Source organism: Sceloporus undulatus, chromosome 2 (assembly GCF_019175285.1).
Source record: "Sceloporus undulatus isolate JIND9_A2432 ecotype Alabama chromosome 2, SceUnd_v1.1, whole genome shotgun sequence".
Lineage (NCBI taxonomy): Eukaryota > Metazoa > Chordata > Lepidosauria > Squamata > Phrynosomatidae > Sceloporus > Sceloporus undulatus.
Genome location: NC_056523.1, coordinates 260,134,538 through 260,147,290, shown reverse-complemented (window position 1 = coordinate 260,147,290; position 12,753 = coordinate 260,134,538). Strand labels below are relative to the sequence as shown.

Here is a 12,753-nt window from a genome sequence, read left to right as displayed (position 1 = left end):
TCTTGTTTGTTCAGTTGCTGCTCCCAAGGAAACCAGATTCAAAGGGAGAAATGTCTCTCCAGCAAGGAAGAACTCTCAGTCCTTCTTCTCCAGGGAAGAGAGGGGCATAGCCAGTTTTTCACTTTATTCCCTGGTGAGGAAGGATTCCCAATGCAAGGGAAGTGAAGGACTCTTTTGAAGAACTGATCCTGACGATACTCCTCCTTCCCCAGAGATGTGCCTTCCCCCCACAGCTTCAAGTCACCCCCCCACACACACACACATTATTTCTTCTGATGGCTCTTCTCTCAGTCTTTCTGATGAGCAGGGGCACCAACAGAAACTCCAACCTGCCAGCCAAGTCCTGGCAAAGCTCACAAAACTTAAACAGGGTCCCAAATATGAAAAACTCCTTTTTGCTGCCACTTCTACTCAGTTATCACATGTTCTAACCTCGTATGATCTTAAAGGCTGCTGGTTCCACTTGTGTTTCTTGTGTGCCAGTACTTTGATTGAAGGCCCTCTGCTGCCCCCCTTTTCCTCACCATCCCCCCACTGCCCCCTTTTCTTTCACTGTCCCTCAGGATCTTTCCACCACCTCCAGAGGGGCATACCACCCACTTTTGGAATCTTAGGCCCATTACAAACGGGCAAAAAGTACATGCCGAGCACGTACTAGGGTTAGAAAAGGACGTGCTTTCCGGACGCCCCTAACCCTAGTAAGCGCTCGGCGTGTAGAAAATGGCGGTGCCTGTTCTACACGGACGCTGCCATCTTGACATCGTGGATGCCTAGTGTCCACACATCACATGGCGGAAATGACGCCACCAGTGCGCCATTGGCGCTTTGGGGCACCATTTCTGCGGCACAAAAAGAAGCCACTTTTTTCAGGTTCTTTTTGTTGCGTCTGGGAATCGCGCGGTTTGGCCGCTGTGGTTCCCAGATGCAGCAACCAGTGGTGCCGGCAGGCCACCCTTTTTGGGCAGTCTGTAAAGCACCAGTGTTTTAGATACACTTCAGTACATTGAAAACTGTTGTTTTAAATTTTTAGCCAAGTAGTAAATCTATTTGTTTATGCCTCAGTGATGCATCTGTTTTGGGGGGCAAAAACCCTGCACAATTCAAAGTCTACACAAGTAAATCTGAAGCAGCAGTTCTGAATTTGTCTTTGTTGTGTATTAATGGAGGATGAATCTAATGATATTTTTTTGCTTTCAGTTTGCTCTCCAGGATTTTATGGTCATCGCTGTAGCCAAGCATGCCCTCAATGTGTACATAGCAGTGGTCCATGTCATCATGTAACTGGACTGTGTGACTGTTTACCTGGTTTCACAGGTGCTCTCTGCAATGAAGGTATAAATCATAATATAATCCCATAGCAAATTCAGTGTTTTTTTTTTCTTTTTCTTCCAAATCCAGAAGATTATTTTGTTGTTTTAAACATCTTTGCTATGCATCTTTAAATATCTTTTACTATGCATGAAGTCTGTTCTGTAATAAACTACAGTTATTCATTTTTGTACCTAACTCACAAATGAAGTGCAGCAGAAAGCATGGATATTTTGTCAAACAAAAGAAAAGAAATGAAATCTTGTCAAAAACAGTGTACTTCTTATTCAAGGATTCACCTACCCCATGGCTAGTAAAAATGTGAACAGAAACTTAGGCCCAGTACAGACCCCCCCCCTTTTGGGGCAGCCTGCACCTGCCCCTTTTCTTTCCAGGTTGGGGGCAGGACAGCCTCACCGGCAGCCCTGCAACCCCAATCCGGAGTTTTTCTAGATCACACAGAAATGGCAAAATGCTGCTTCTCCATGGCACGGAAAGGGGGTTTCCTTGGGGCTTCATGACCCTGGACAACCCGGGAGCCAGAGCAATGTGAGAAAGGGGTGACTTGGCCCCTTTCTCCCTGGCACTGTTCCTGCAGCCAAAATGGAGCTCCTTGTGCTGCAGCCAGGCCGCCATAAGCAGCCTTGGGAAGACCATGCCATTTGGATGCAGCGCATGTGTGACATCATCATGGCGGCCCCCATGTGGACAGGAGGCTGCCATGATTACAGCGCTGCCACATAGTAGGGTTGTGGGGCAAATGCGGGATGTTTTTCAGATGTTTTTCTTCGGGATCTCCCTGGTATGATAAACTCCTAGGAAAGGAGAATGAAGCAGAAAGCAAGCAATGAAAGATAAATGGTAGAAGCATTTCAACTGAAGTAATGTGAAAGAGAAGTATGGATGGGAGAAGAGAAGGACATTGGAAGGAAAAGTGGAACAAAGTTTGTTTGCTCCCCAGTGATGACCATTTTTTCATCATTTTGTGGGCATCTCTTTAGTTAGAATTTAGGGACTCATACTAGTACAACAGCATGTAAGGACAAAATAAGAAGGAGCAAAACAAGCTGTAAGTGTGTAGATTTTTTTTGAATTCTGCAATTGTTTCTTTCCAGTGTGTCCCAGTGGGAGGTTTGGGAAGAACTGTGCAGGAGTTTGCACATGTACCAACAATGGGACTTGTAATCCAATCGACAGATCTTGTCAGTGCTACCCTGGCTGGATTGGTAGTGACTGTTCGCAGCGTAAGTAAAAGTATTCTCTTCATTCATAGGTTTTGTTCAAATAATAGATAACAGTTTGGTTCTGTTTAATTTTCTCATAGATACAGGAGACCACTTTTTAACTATTGGAAAAGTACCCAGGAGTACATAGGTAACATGTTTCAGAATATTTCAATTATGGATTTACATAGCTTAAATACTCTAAAGGTACCAGATCCTTTCTGATCTTGGAAGCTAAGCAGGGTCAGCTCTGATTAGCACTTGGATGGGAGACTGCCAAGAGTACCAGGTGCTGCAAGCTATATTTCAGAGGAAGAAATTGGCAAAACTGCTTCTGAATATTCCTTGCCTAAGAAAACTATGAAATTCATGGAGTCAGCATACTGTAAATTTGACAGGTCACTTTAAAGAGGCACACAAACATACACATACAGAGAGACTGAGAGAGAGAGAGAGAGAGAGAGCCAATTCACTTTTAAATGTAGTCTTACCTGTAGTTTCTGTAAACAGAATATTGAATTATCAGCATTAATCGCTTTGGTTGTATAGACAATTACATGTTTTACTAAATTTTTTGAAGAGATACAGTTGGCCCTTGTTATCCGTTCTAGGATCCCCTGTAGATAACAAAATCTGTGGATACTCAAGTCCCATTCAGTACAATGCCATAGAAAATATTTAAAATGGCAAAATCAAAGTTTGTTTTCTGGAATTTATATATATTTTTAAACATTTTCAAACTGTGGATGCTTGAATCTGTAGCTAAAAAATCAGTGGATAAGGAGCGCTGACTGTACTTGTGGTACAAAAAGCTTGTGTAACAGATTGATAGTGTCATATGCTTTTAAAAATTAAAGCTTGCTTCATCAAATCCACAGTTATCTGCAGTAGGAGTATTACAGCCCCACACTCATATGGCAAACAGTGCTATAGGGAAGGAGCAACTTTGATGGCCTCCATGGCAGATAGCCAAGAATAATGGTGTCTGGCACAAGGTGCCATGATGCAGTGCACAGGAGGGAAAGACCAGAGGCTGTTCAGGACCTTACCACCCTCTTCTGCAGCCTCATTTGTTTGTGATTTCGGAGAGCACAGTTGTTCTTTCTGAGCAGTGGCAGCATTGACCAAGCAGCGGCTGGTAGTGCCAACAATGAGAATGGTGTTGGATTTGGTTTGTTAGTGGGGGTAGGAGACTGGACAGAGGGTTGAGTGGAGAGCTTTCCTTTGTACTCATTCTCTGTTGGGTTTCTCACTCCCTGGGAGAATTAGGCCTTTGGTAGTGGTGAGGTTGTTAAGGAGTTTAACTTGTTCAGGATGTCTTGAGGTCTTGGCAGCGTGGTCCAGTGTCTGCATGCCCCTGAGTCTTGGATTGGCAGCCTGTTGAGCTATTCCCATTATGCCATGGAAAAAGGCAGGTTAGGCCAGTAGCGGGATTGTTTGGGGCCTTTTTTGTGACGATTGGCTCTAGGTATTTTTAAATAAGCTGTCCCTTGGCAGGTAGTGGGGGAAGAATACAGGAGTTTTGGTGTACACCGTGGCACCCTTTTGGTGAAGGGTAGGGCTCTGGAACTGCCTTGTCCTGTGACTTGAGGAGGAATCCCTCGGGTCTACCTTCCAGTAGTTGGCTGGGAAGGGAACAATCCAATTATTGAATTGCCCTTGGGACTTAAATGTTTCACCCAAAGGAAAGCTGGGGAGATGGTCAAGTGGTGACACATGGCCTCAGCTGAACATGCATCAGATTGCTCCCCCTTCTCGCTCCTTTCTAGGTTCAATGCAGATTAACAGGTTCTAGATCAAATAAAATGGCTGTTGTTTTAACCCAGTTCTCTGTGTCTGGTCTCATTATTTCATAGATGGTCATCAGTTGTCTTTCTCTATAGATAGAGCTAGAGAAAAAGAGAGAGAGCAAAAAAAACCTTTGTTAATGTTTATCCTGAAACTATTCTACATAATTTAAAAGTATACATGATCACTTCAACACTTGCAGTAACTAATGGTCCACCTTAGTTATGTCAAGTGAAGAACTTCTGGGGGAAGAGTAGATGAACCTGTCAGTTTTGGTTTCTCTCTGCTTCCCATTTTCCCCAATTTTAAATTGATTTTGTCTTTTTTTTACATCAGTTTGCATTAAAAACAATCCATGCAAAATATGTTTGCACTGGCCATTACAGTTTTAATATACATTTTGGTTATGCTAAATAGCTTCACTGTCTACTGAATATGTGCAATGTGGAATCTTAGTCCAACTGGCTGCATGTATCAGTCCATTCTCAGAAAGGTAGTGATGTGGAAACTACTGAAACAGGTAGGCTTAATGGCTCCAGTTATCTTGATGAAAATGGTGTCATAGACTTCTTTCAGGGTGAGAATAATGCTTTTAAAAGGACTTGCAGAAGTTACTTTTTTGAACTATAATTTTCAAAATTCTCCAACCAGAATGGCTGCTTTTTGAAGTTGCAGATTGTAGCTTTTTCAAGCTCTCTCTTTTGTTAATGCATTCTTCTGGTTCTCTCTTGTCTTCTTTCCATTCTGCTTCATTATTATGAGAAAGGTTATGTAAAAGATTCCAGACTTGCTTCATGGAAGAAATTAAATGGCAATATGGCTGTGCTCTGTACATGATCATTGCACAATGAGTATGGACTTCCAACTGTGGTTTAATTAACTCTGCTTGAATCAGTAGCCAAGAAATTAAATAAATAGTTGACAAATATTATGTATAGCAGAACCTACAAGCTTTTGATAGTTCAGTCTGTATTAGGTTTTACATGAACAATTTAAGCAAAAATTGCATGAGTGTCAGTGGTATGTAAAAACAAAAAGTGCAGAAAAGCTGTTTTGTTTCCAAGACAGTACAGCTCTTTCTAATGTGCCTCATTGGTTCACATCATGGTTCTGTTTGATTAACACAGACTGAATGACTGTGTCCTACTGTTGTGCAACATCTGGTGCGTTCAGTAAACTTTAAATTTGATAGGTTTTGAATTCATCTTGAAGCTTTACATGTTGCATTTTGGCTGTTTCATTATAGTTAGAGGCTGTAGATGATATATAAGACAAGAATCTATGTTTAGACCCAACTAGAATAGACTCACTGAATTAATGGGAGCTTGGTAAAACAATACTTACTGTAAATAAGTCACATTGATTCTACTGGAACTATCCATTATATTTATTAATAATACTTATGTATCACCTTAGCAATGTAAGATTTTTTGGTGTTATTTATTTATTTGAAACTACCCATATAAAATGAAATTACAGTGGACTCTCTATATCCATGGGCTTGCCATCCACGGATTCAGCATCTGCAAACAGTAAGCCCCCATTGCAATGAGAAATAAAAATGACAGTAGAATGAAAGGGGATGCCTACTAAACTTGACCTTTAGACCAAAAAAGGGGAGAGTAACTTTTGCAGAGGCCTTTGTTATTGTAGAAATTAGTGATCACTTTACTTTAAAATTACTTCAGTGTAACACTCATGAAGACTCCGAAAGGATTTCTGTGTTTATGACTTCACAATCCTTATTTGTAAATGCCTCCATCCAGTACTTTATAATCATAATAACTGAATAACTGAAATTGAATAATTAAAGGGGAAATAATCAAACCCAAATTAATACATTTGCTCTTAATACATACATTTTTCAGTAGCCCCAAACAAATCTGAAAGCATGGGTTAGAAGGTTCTTTACTTTATTGTGCTACAAATAATGCAGTATGACATGGAAAGAGTTATTGATTAGTAGAGTGATCAAAACAAAAATTAGTCCTCAGGCCAGATCTGTAATCCTAACCTTATTAGCAAATTCTAATGAAGGCTATTCTGTTTACTGAAAATGTATCTTGGTAGTATGATTTAGTGTAATTGAAGTTTTAGATAAAAAAACTCTTGCACATGGTGTTGCAGTGTCTACAGTTTTGTGTCATAAAACTTAGTATAATTTGTCTCACATGGTCCAGCACACAGTAGTTTCCATGGTCATAACAATCACCATGGCTTTAGACAATATGGTGACCACAGAGTGTACTGTCCAGTGAGCCACTGTAGATAACTGAGTTTGGAAAATGATCACAGTCCACACTGTCTGGGAATTTTAAAATGTGTTTCGGATTGACCTACACTGCAGAACAGTGAAAAATGATTCTACATTCACCCCAGTATTTATCCTAGAGGAAGCCGGTTTGGACAGTTTTTCAGGGACTGGCTGTGTATCCTGTGTGTGTTTGACAGCTGAAGTTCACACATCCTCTCTGTTTAATCTGCATTGGTCCTCCACCTCGATATGGTCAAGCCTTTCCTTTCTTTTCTCAGTCTGAGTTAGATGTATATTGAGTTCTTTCAGAAAGAACTGGGCTCATTTCCCAGGCATCTGTGGATGATATGCATATACACCTTTGTCCATCAGCTTTTCAAAATACACATGCTCCATTTCCTTTTATTTACTTGACCAATGGCCAAATGAGAGCAGCAGTGGTGGTATATGCCCATTTCCTCTTCTCCAGACTGTCCCATTACCAAAATCTACACAAGAAGCTGATGCATGGATATTGTAAGAGAACTCAAATCCCTGTTTAACTCAGAAATAATATTTTATGTTTTTATTCATATGGTGACGTTTTGCAAACTTTGGAGTGACCATTGGTGCTGCCAAACAAGTGTTTTACTGTGCAGTTATCTTGGCTCAAACAGAGAATATTACTGGGTCAGGGATCCAGGCATCATCATCTTCCTTTGTGATCTTCCATGTTTTCTTCTTCTGAAGTTTTTTTCCAACTTAGGTGATCCTAAAATGAACCTATTATAGGGTTTTCTTGGCAAGATTTGTTGAGAGGGAGTTTTGTCTTTGCCTTCCTCTGAAGCTGAGAGAGTGTGATTTGCCCAAAATCAACCAGCGAGTTTCCATGGCCAAGCAGGGATTTGAACTCTGATCTCCAAAGTCCTAGTCCAGCATTGAAACCAATATATCATGCTTGCTGCCATGCTTGAAATACTACTTGTTTATTCCTAAACCTGACTGACTCTTAATCATAAACGTTGCACACCCTCTTGTCACTAGACCATCAATTCCTCTTACTAATCTCCATGCTGTAACTAAGCCCATGCCATCATACTGTCCAACTGGGAGCACCACTGTTTTTGTCAAAAAGACTAACTGACTTATTTGGATTGTTTCAGCTTGTCCTCCTTCTCACTGGGGTCCAAACTGCATCCATACCTGCAATTGCCATAATGGAGCTCGCTGTAGTGCCTATGATGGGGAGTGTAAATGCACACCAGGGTGGACAGGTCTCTACTGTACACAAAGTGAGTTATTCCCAGTATTTATCAGTAAATAGTATAGACCAGTCTTCCCCAAGCTAGTGCCCTCCACTATGTGGAAAGTTATAACTGCCTTAGTTTTTGGTGTGTCTCATGCATTCCTTAGGGAACAAGAACAGGAGGACAAGACAGCAAGTAATGTATATACTCACTCTCAATCTCTCAGGAAGAGCTGTGTTGCCTTTGTGCCAACTATTGGTTATAGAAAAGACACTATGAAGCACTGAGAATGAAAATGTTCTGCAGGTTTTCTTATCTTCTGAATGATGTTAGCCCTTCATCCATTGTTAGAATAACAGAAATAACTGTCCTGTTTCACAATATTAGGAAGAACTGCAAAGATTAACAAATTTATTACAATGAAACTTTTACTGGACATCAACCTGTTTCATTGGATGCATAGAGCATTATCCAAAATTCAAAAAATATAAACAGCATACACGTTTGTTGCTAGGATGATAGTGGGATCAGAGAAAAATAAAATACAGAAAGTAATTATGATGACACTTGCATTTGAGCTTTGGGGAGAGGCAGATAAGAAACAACAACAACAACAACAATAATAATAATAGTTGTTGTTGTTGTTGATGATGATGATGATGACTAGCCAGTCACAAAATGTTTGCTGATAACCAAACATCCTGGCCCTAGGGAAGCCAATTAACACAGAAAGTGCATTGTTAACATAACTTCTGCTTTGTAAACTATTAAATACCATTTTCTGAATAAATATGCATGGGATTGTACTGTAGATACCACTGCTTACATTAGACTTGCTAAACAATGTGATTTATATTCTCCACATAATCAGCTTCAAATAATACCATGTTTCATATCTTGGGTGGATTAAAAAATTTGTATAGTGAAAAATATACATTCTTTATTTCTATTAACATTCAGTACGTTATTAGAAACAACCTTGTTTGCTTTGTTTTCTTCCCTTGTAGGATGTCCTTTGGGATTTTATGGAAAAGACTGTGCATTAATCTGCCAGTGTCAGAATGGAGCTGACTGTGATCACATCTCAGGGCAGTGTACATGCCGCACAGGGTTCATGGGGAAGCATTGTGAACAGAGTAAGTTGGGAATGAGAACTAGTTTCTCAGATACAATTATGTGGATTGTATCTTCCTAATATGTTTTGAATACCAAAGTCAGGATAATCCATGCCATAATATTTATGATTTCTATGTATGGTTGTGGAAGCTGAACAAGAAAGAAAGCTACCAGGAGAATCAACTCATTTGAAATGTCATGCAGGAGGAGAATTCAATAGATACTACGAACTTCTAAAAAGACAACTAAAAGGGTTGAATAGCGAATCAGTATGACTAAAATGACTAAAATGAGCCTATCAAACTTTGAGTATATCATGAGACAACATGATTCAGCATCCTTGGTAAAGTTGAAGGCAGTAGGAAAAGAGGAAGAATGCATTACAGGTGGATGGACTCAAGGAAGCTACAGCTTTGCGTTAACATAGTTTAGTGAGGCTATTAATAATAGCATGTCTTTAAAGGATCTCATTCATAGGGTTGTCATAAATAAAAGCTGATTTGACAGCAATTAAAAACAACAAGCTGTTTTTCGTACTTATAAAAGTTGAGTTCCATATTTCAGTGAGTGGGTTTTTTCTGAGCCATTGAATATACGTTCAGCTCAGTCCTGTGCATACTGAATTCAGGGGAAATGAATACATTGTAATTGTGTTTATGATTAAAGGCTAGAGCCTAAGTGTAGTTTGTAGTCTCAACTAGTTTAATTTTAATGAATGGTAAGTCTACACACACACATAGGCCCTACCTATTTGAGGGATCGCCTGCTCCCGCATAATCCACCCCGCACCCTCAGGTCCTCTGGGAGGAATCTATTGCAGCCTTTAAAAACCAGACTAACTGCTACCTCCCAGAGGGCCTTTTCTGCAATTGCTCCCAAACTATGGAATGGCCTGCCGGACGAGATCCATCAAATTGCCAGCTTAGACAATTGTAATGTTACAATTAAAATATCTATTAAAACAGAATTATATTATAATTCTGTTTTAATAGATATTTTAATTGTAACATTTTTAATCCTGTTTTAAGGGGGGGGGGAATTTGGGACACAATGTTGTAAATGTGGATTTTAATGTGTTGTGAGCTGCTTTGATTGTCTCATCACAGAAAAGCGGGATACAAATAAAAGTTTTGATTTATTATTATTTATTATTATTTATTTATACTCTCACATGGTTGAAGCATGAGGTTAGTATGTCATTGCTGTATGAGTTTACTATCAATCCTACATGTAGTTTTCTAACCAGCTAGCATCCTCAGTTTTAGAATTTCCTGAGAAGAGTATTGTCTCTCCACATTGCAGCAAGCCTTTATATTTAAATCATACTTGATTTGTCCATATTAAATATATCAGATTTTGGCTGATTTCTTGTAGACCTGCAATGATTAAACATTGCCACCTGGTGGTGACAAATAAAACTTGCAATGTGCAAGATTCAATTATGGCAAATTATAGAATTTTTAATACCCAGCACACACACACACACACACCCCTACATATTAGTAATCTCAAAGTTGTTTGTAATGGGTTGTGCTGCCAGACTCCATATCTGTATTTCACTCTAACATGAGAACACCAAAAATCTTATTCTTTGGCTTTGATTCAAAAGACTACAGAGCACTTGGAACTCCCACTGTTAGGTATGGAACCAAAAAGCTATGTAACCATATGGTGTGGTATGTCTTCATTTTCCATAGATGACAGTTTGACAGTCCCAGCTGCACACACTGCTGATTTACTAGATTATGATCACCATCAGTGAGCATGCATATAAAAAGGCATACAAACCTGAATAGGTTAAAAGGCAAAATTTGCAGCTCATATTTGTCATTTTGTACAGAGTGCCCTGCAGGTACATATGGCTATGGCTGCCGGCAAATATGTGACTGTCTGAATAACTCAACTTGTGATCACATCACTGGAACCTGTTATTGCAGCCCTGGCTGGAAAGGGGCAAGGTGTGACCAAGGTAATATTTTCTTCTCAAATGGTCTGTTCAAATGCTGGATATAGAGACAGTGACATAGCAAGCATCCCAAAGCAGAGGATGAAAGAAAAAGATGTCCAATATAACTGAAATCAGAAACAAATGCAGAAGACAACAAATCCAAATAGAATATCTTTGCATCTGCAGTCCTCTAATTGGGTACAAGCTCGTATGGGATGCAGGGAACAGCCATTCGTGATTTTACAGGGCAATCCTATGTATGCTTTCTCTGAGATAATTGACATTGTGTTCATTGAGGCTACAGGGAGGCCTCTTCCTAAATATGATTAGTGTAACAGTATGTGTGTTCATTCAAAAGTAACCCAATGCTAATCTCTCCTTACTTGCTGGCTCCTGTGTACCTGTCTTCAGTTGCCCTGAGTATCCTTGAACTAAATGCTAGGTCTCATTATCATCTTGGATAGAGGTGGCATTATGGGTTCTGGGAGCTTCATTTAGGGGGAAAGACATGATTCTTAAGTCTCCAGTACCCCATCCAGTACTCTATATTTTGCCTAATGTTCTCCATCATAACATTTGTCATTAATTGTTTGAAAATATTTATTTCACTTCTATTTTTGCAGAAAAGATAACACATTCAGTTTTACAACATATTTTACATTTCTAAAAGGAATAGTACTTTTAAAGAAATAATAATAAATATTTAATATTTAAAGGAATAATACTATATCTATGGTATTGATTTTGAAACACTGCATGGCAAAGATGGTGGGAGTGCTGATATCATTTTAAGAAATCAAGACAGCTAAAAACTCATCTGAATATTTATTTTAAAAGCAGGTTGTTGGTCACTTGTATGGAAAAATATGTCTTCATGTTTTACTTCCCAGTGCTGCATCAAAACATGAAAAAAACTCCAAAATCATCTTCTAGGAAAACTCTCCAAATGAAAGATCTGTAATTTCATATTATTAGAAAGCATTACAAGTGGTTAAAAACCCTTATTCACACGTCAAATATACTCACTGGTATAATTTATTCTAATTGATATTTTAAAGCATAGATTTCAAGAACTTCAGAGTGTCTGTCATCTGTTCTTCTTGTATGTCTTTCAAATGAATCTGAACTGTACATAAATTGACACTTATAGCCAATTTTTGAAAACTATATTTCAAACTGTGTCTTACATGCATAATATATTTCTTCTGTGCATCCATGGACTGGATTTTCATCTTTCTTGTTTTCCAGCTGGGGTAATTATAGTGGGAAATTTGAACAGCTTAAGCCGTACTAGTGCTGCCATCCCTGCTGATTCCTACCAGATTGGGGCCATTGCTGGCATCATTATTCTTGTCCTTGTTGTCCTCTTCCTGCTAGCACTATTCATCATTTATAGACAAAAACAGAAGGGCAAAGAAACAAATATGCCAGCAGTTACCTATACCCCTGCCTTGAGGGTCACCAATGCAGACTACAGCATTACGGGTAGGTACACAGTGGTGTGCAGCCTTTTGCAAACAACTTTAGCACAATGCTAAAGTTAAATACACATTTTGTAAAATGCACATTTTGCTTTCTCTGACTTTTACAACTATTTTTCCTCTGTTAGATTTATCAGGTGATAAAAAAATTGGACTTACTATCTGCCCTGTTCTCCAATATAGCATTTTGTAGCTAAAATCTCTTCACAAGCAACAGACTATACTTATGGATCATCGACTTTTCCCATAGCAGCCATCTAATGTGAATATTTAAGCAAATACAGTTATCAGGATGACTTACAGAGGCTCACTTCAGACTGCTATTTTAGATTCTCATGTACGACAAGCCCAGGTTAGCCCAGCCACAGTTGATATTCCTATCTATAAACATCTTCAGGATTGCAAACAA

The 12,753-nt window shown here is 39.2% G+C and overlaps 1 protein-coding gene across 2 annotated transcripts in view; it reads left to right on the top strand.

Annotated features, from left to right (window-relative positions):
* MEGF10 (multiple EGF like domains 10) overlaps positions 1 to 12,753 on the top strand; it is a 164,036-nt gene that overhangs the window by 142,222 nt on the left and 9,061 nt on the right. The window contains exons 15-20 of one of the 2 annotated variants that reach the window (XM_042455236.1): positions 1,198 to 1,332; positions 2,424 to 2,552; positions 7,716 to 7,844; positions 8,807 to 8,935; positions 10,756 to 10,884; positions 12,112 to 12,348. In XM_042455236.1, the coding sequence (XP_042311170.1) occupies positions 1,198 to 1,332; positions 2,424 to 2,552; positions 7,716 to 7,844; positions 8,807 to 8,935; positions 10,756 to 10,884; positions 12,112 to 12,348 (888 nt within the window). The remainder of the gene's footprint in view (positions 1 to 1,197; positions 1,333 to 2,423; positions 2,553 to 7,715; positions 7,845 to 8,806; positions 8,936 to 10,755; positions 10,885 to 12,111; positions 12,349 to 12,753) is intronic. The other variant, XM_042455237.1, reaches the window with a different exon arrangement.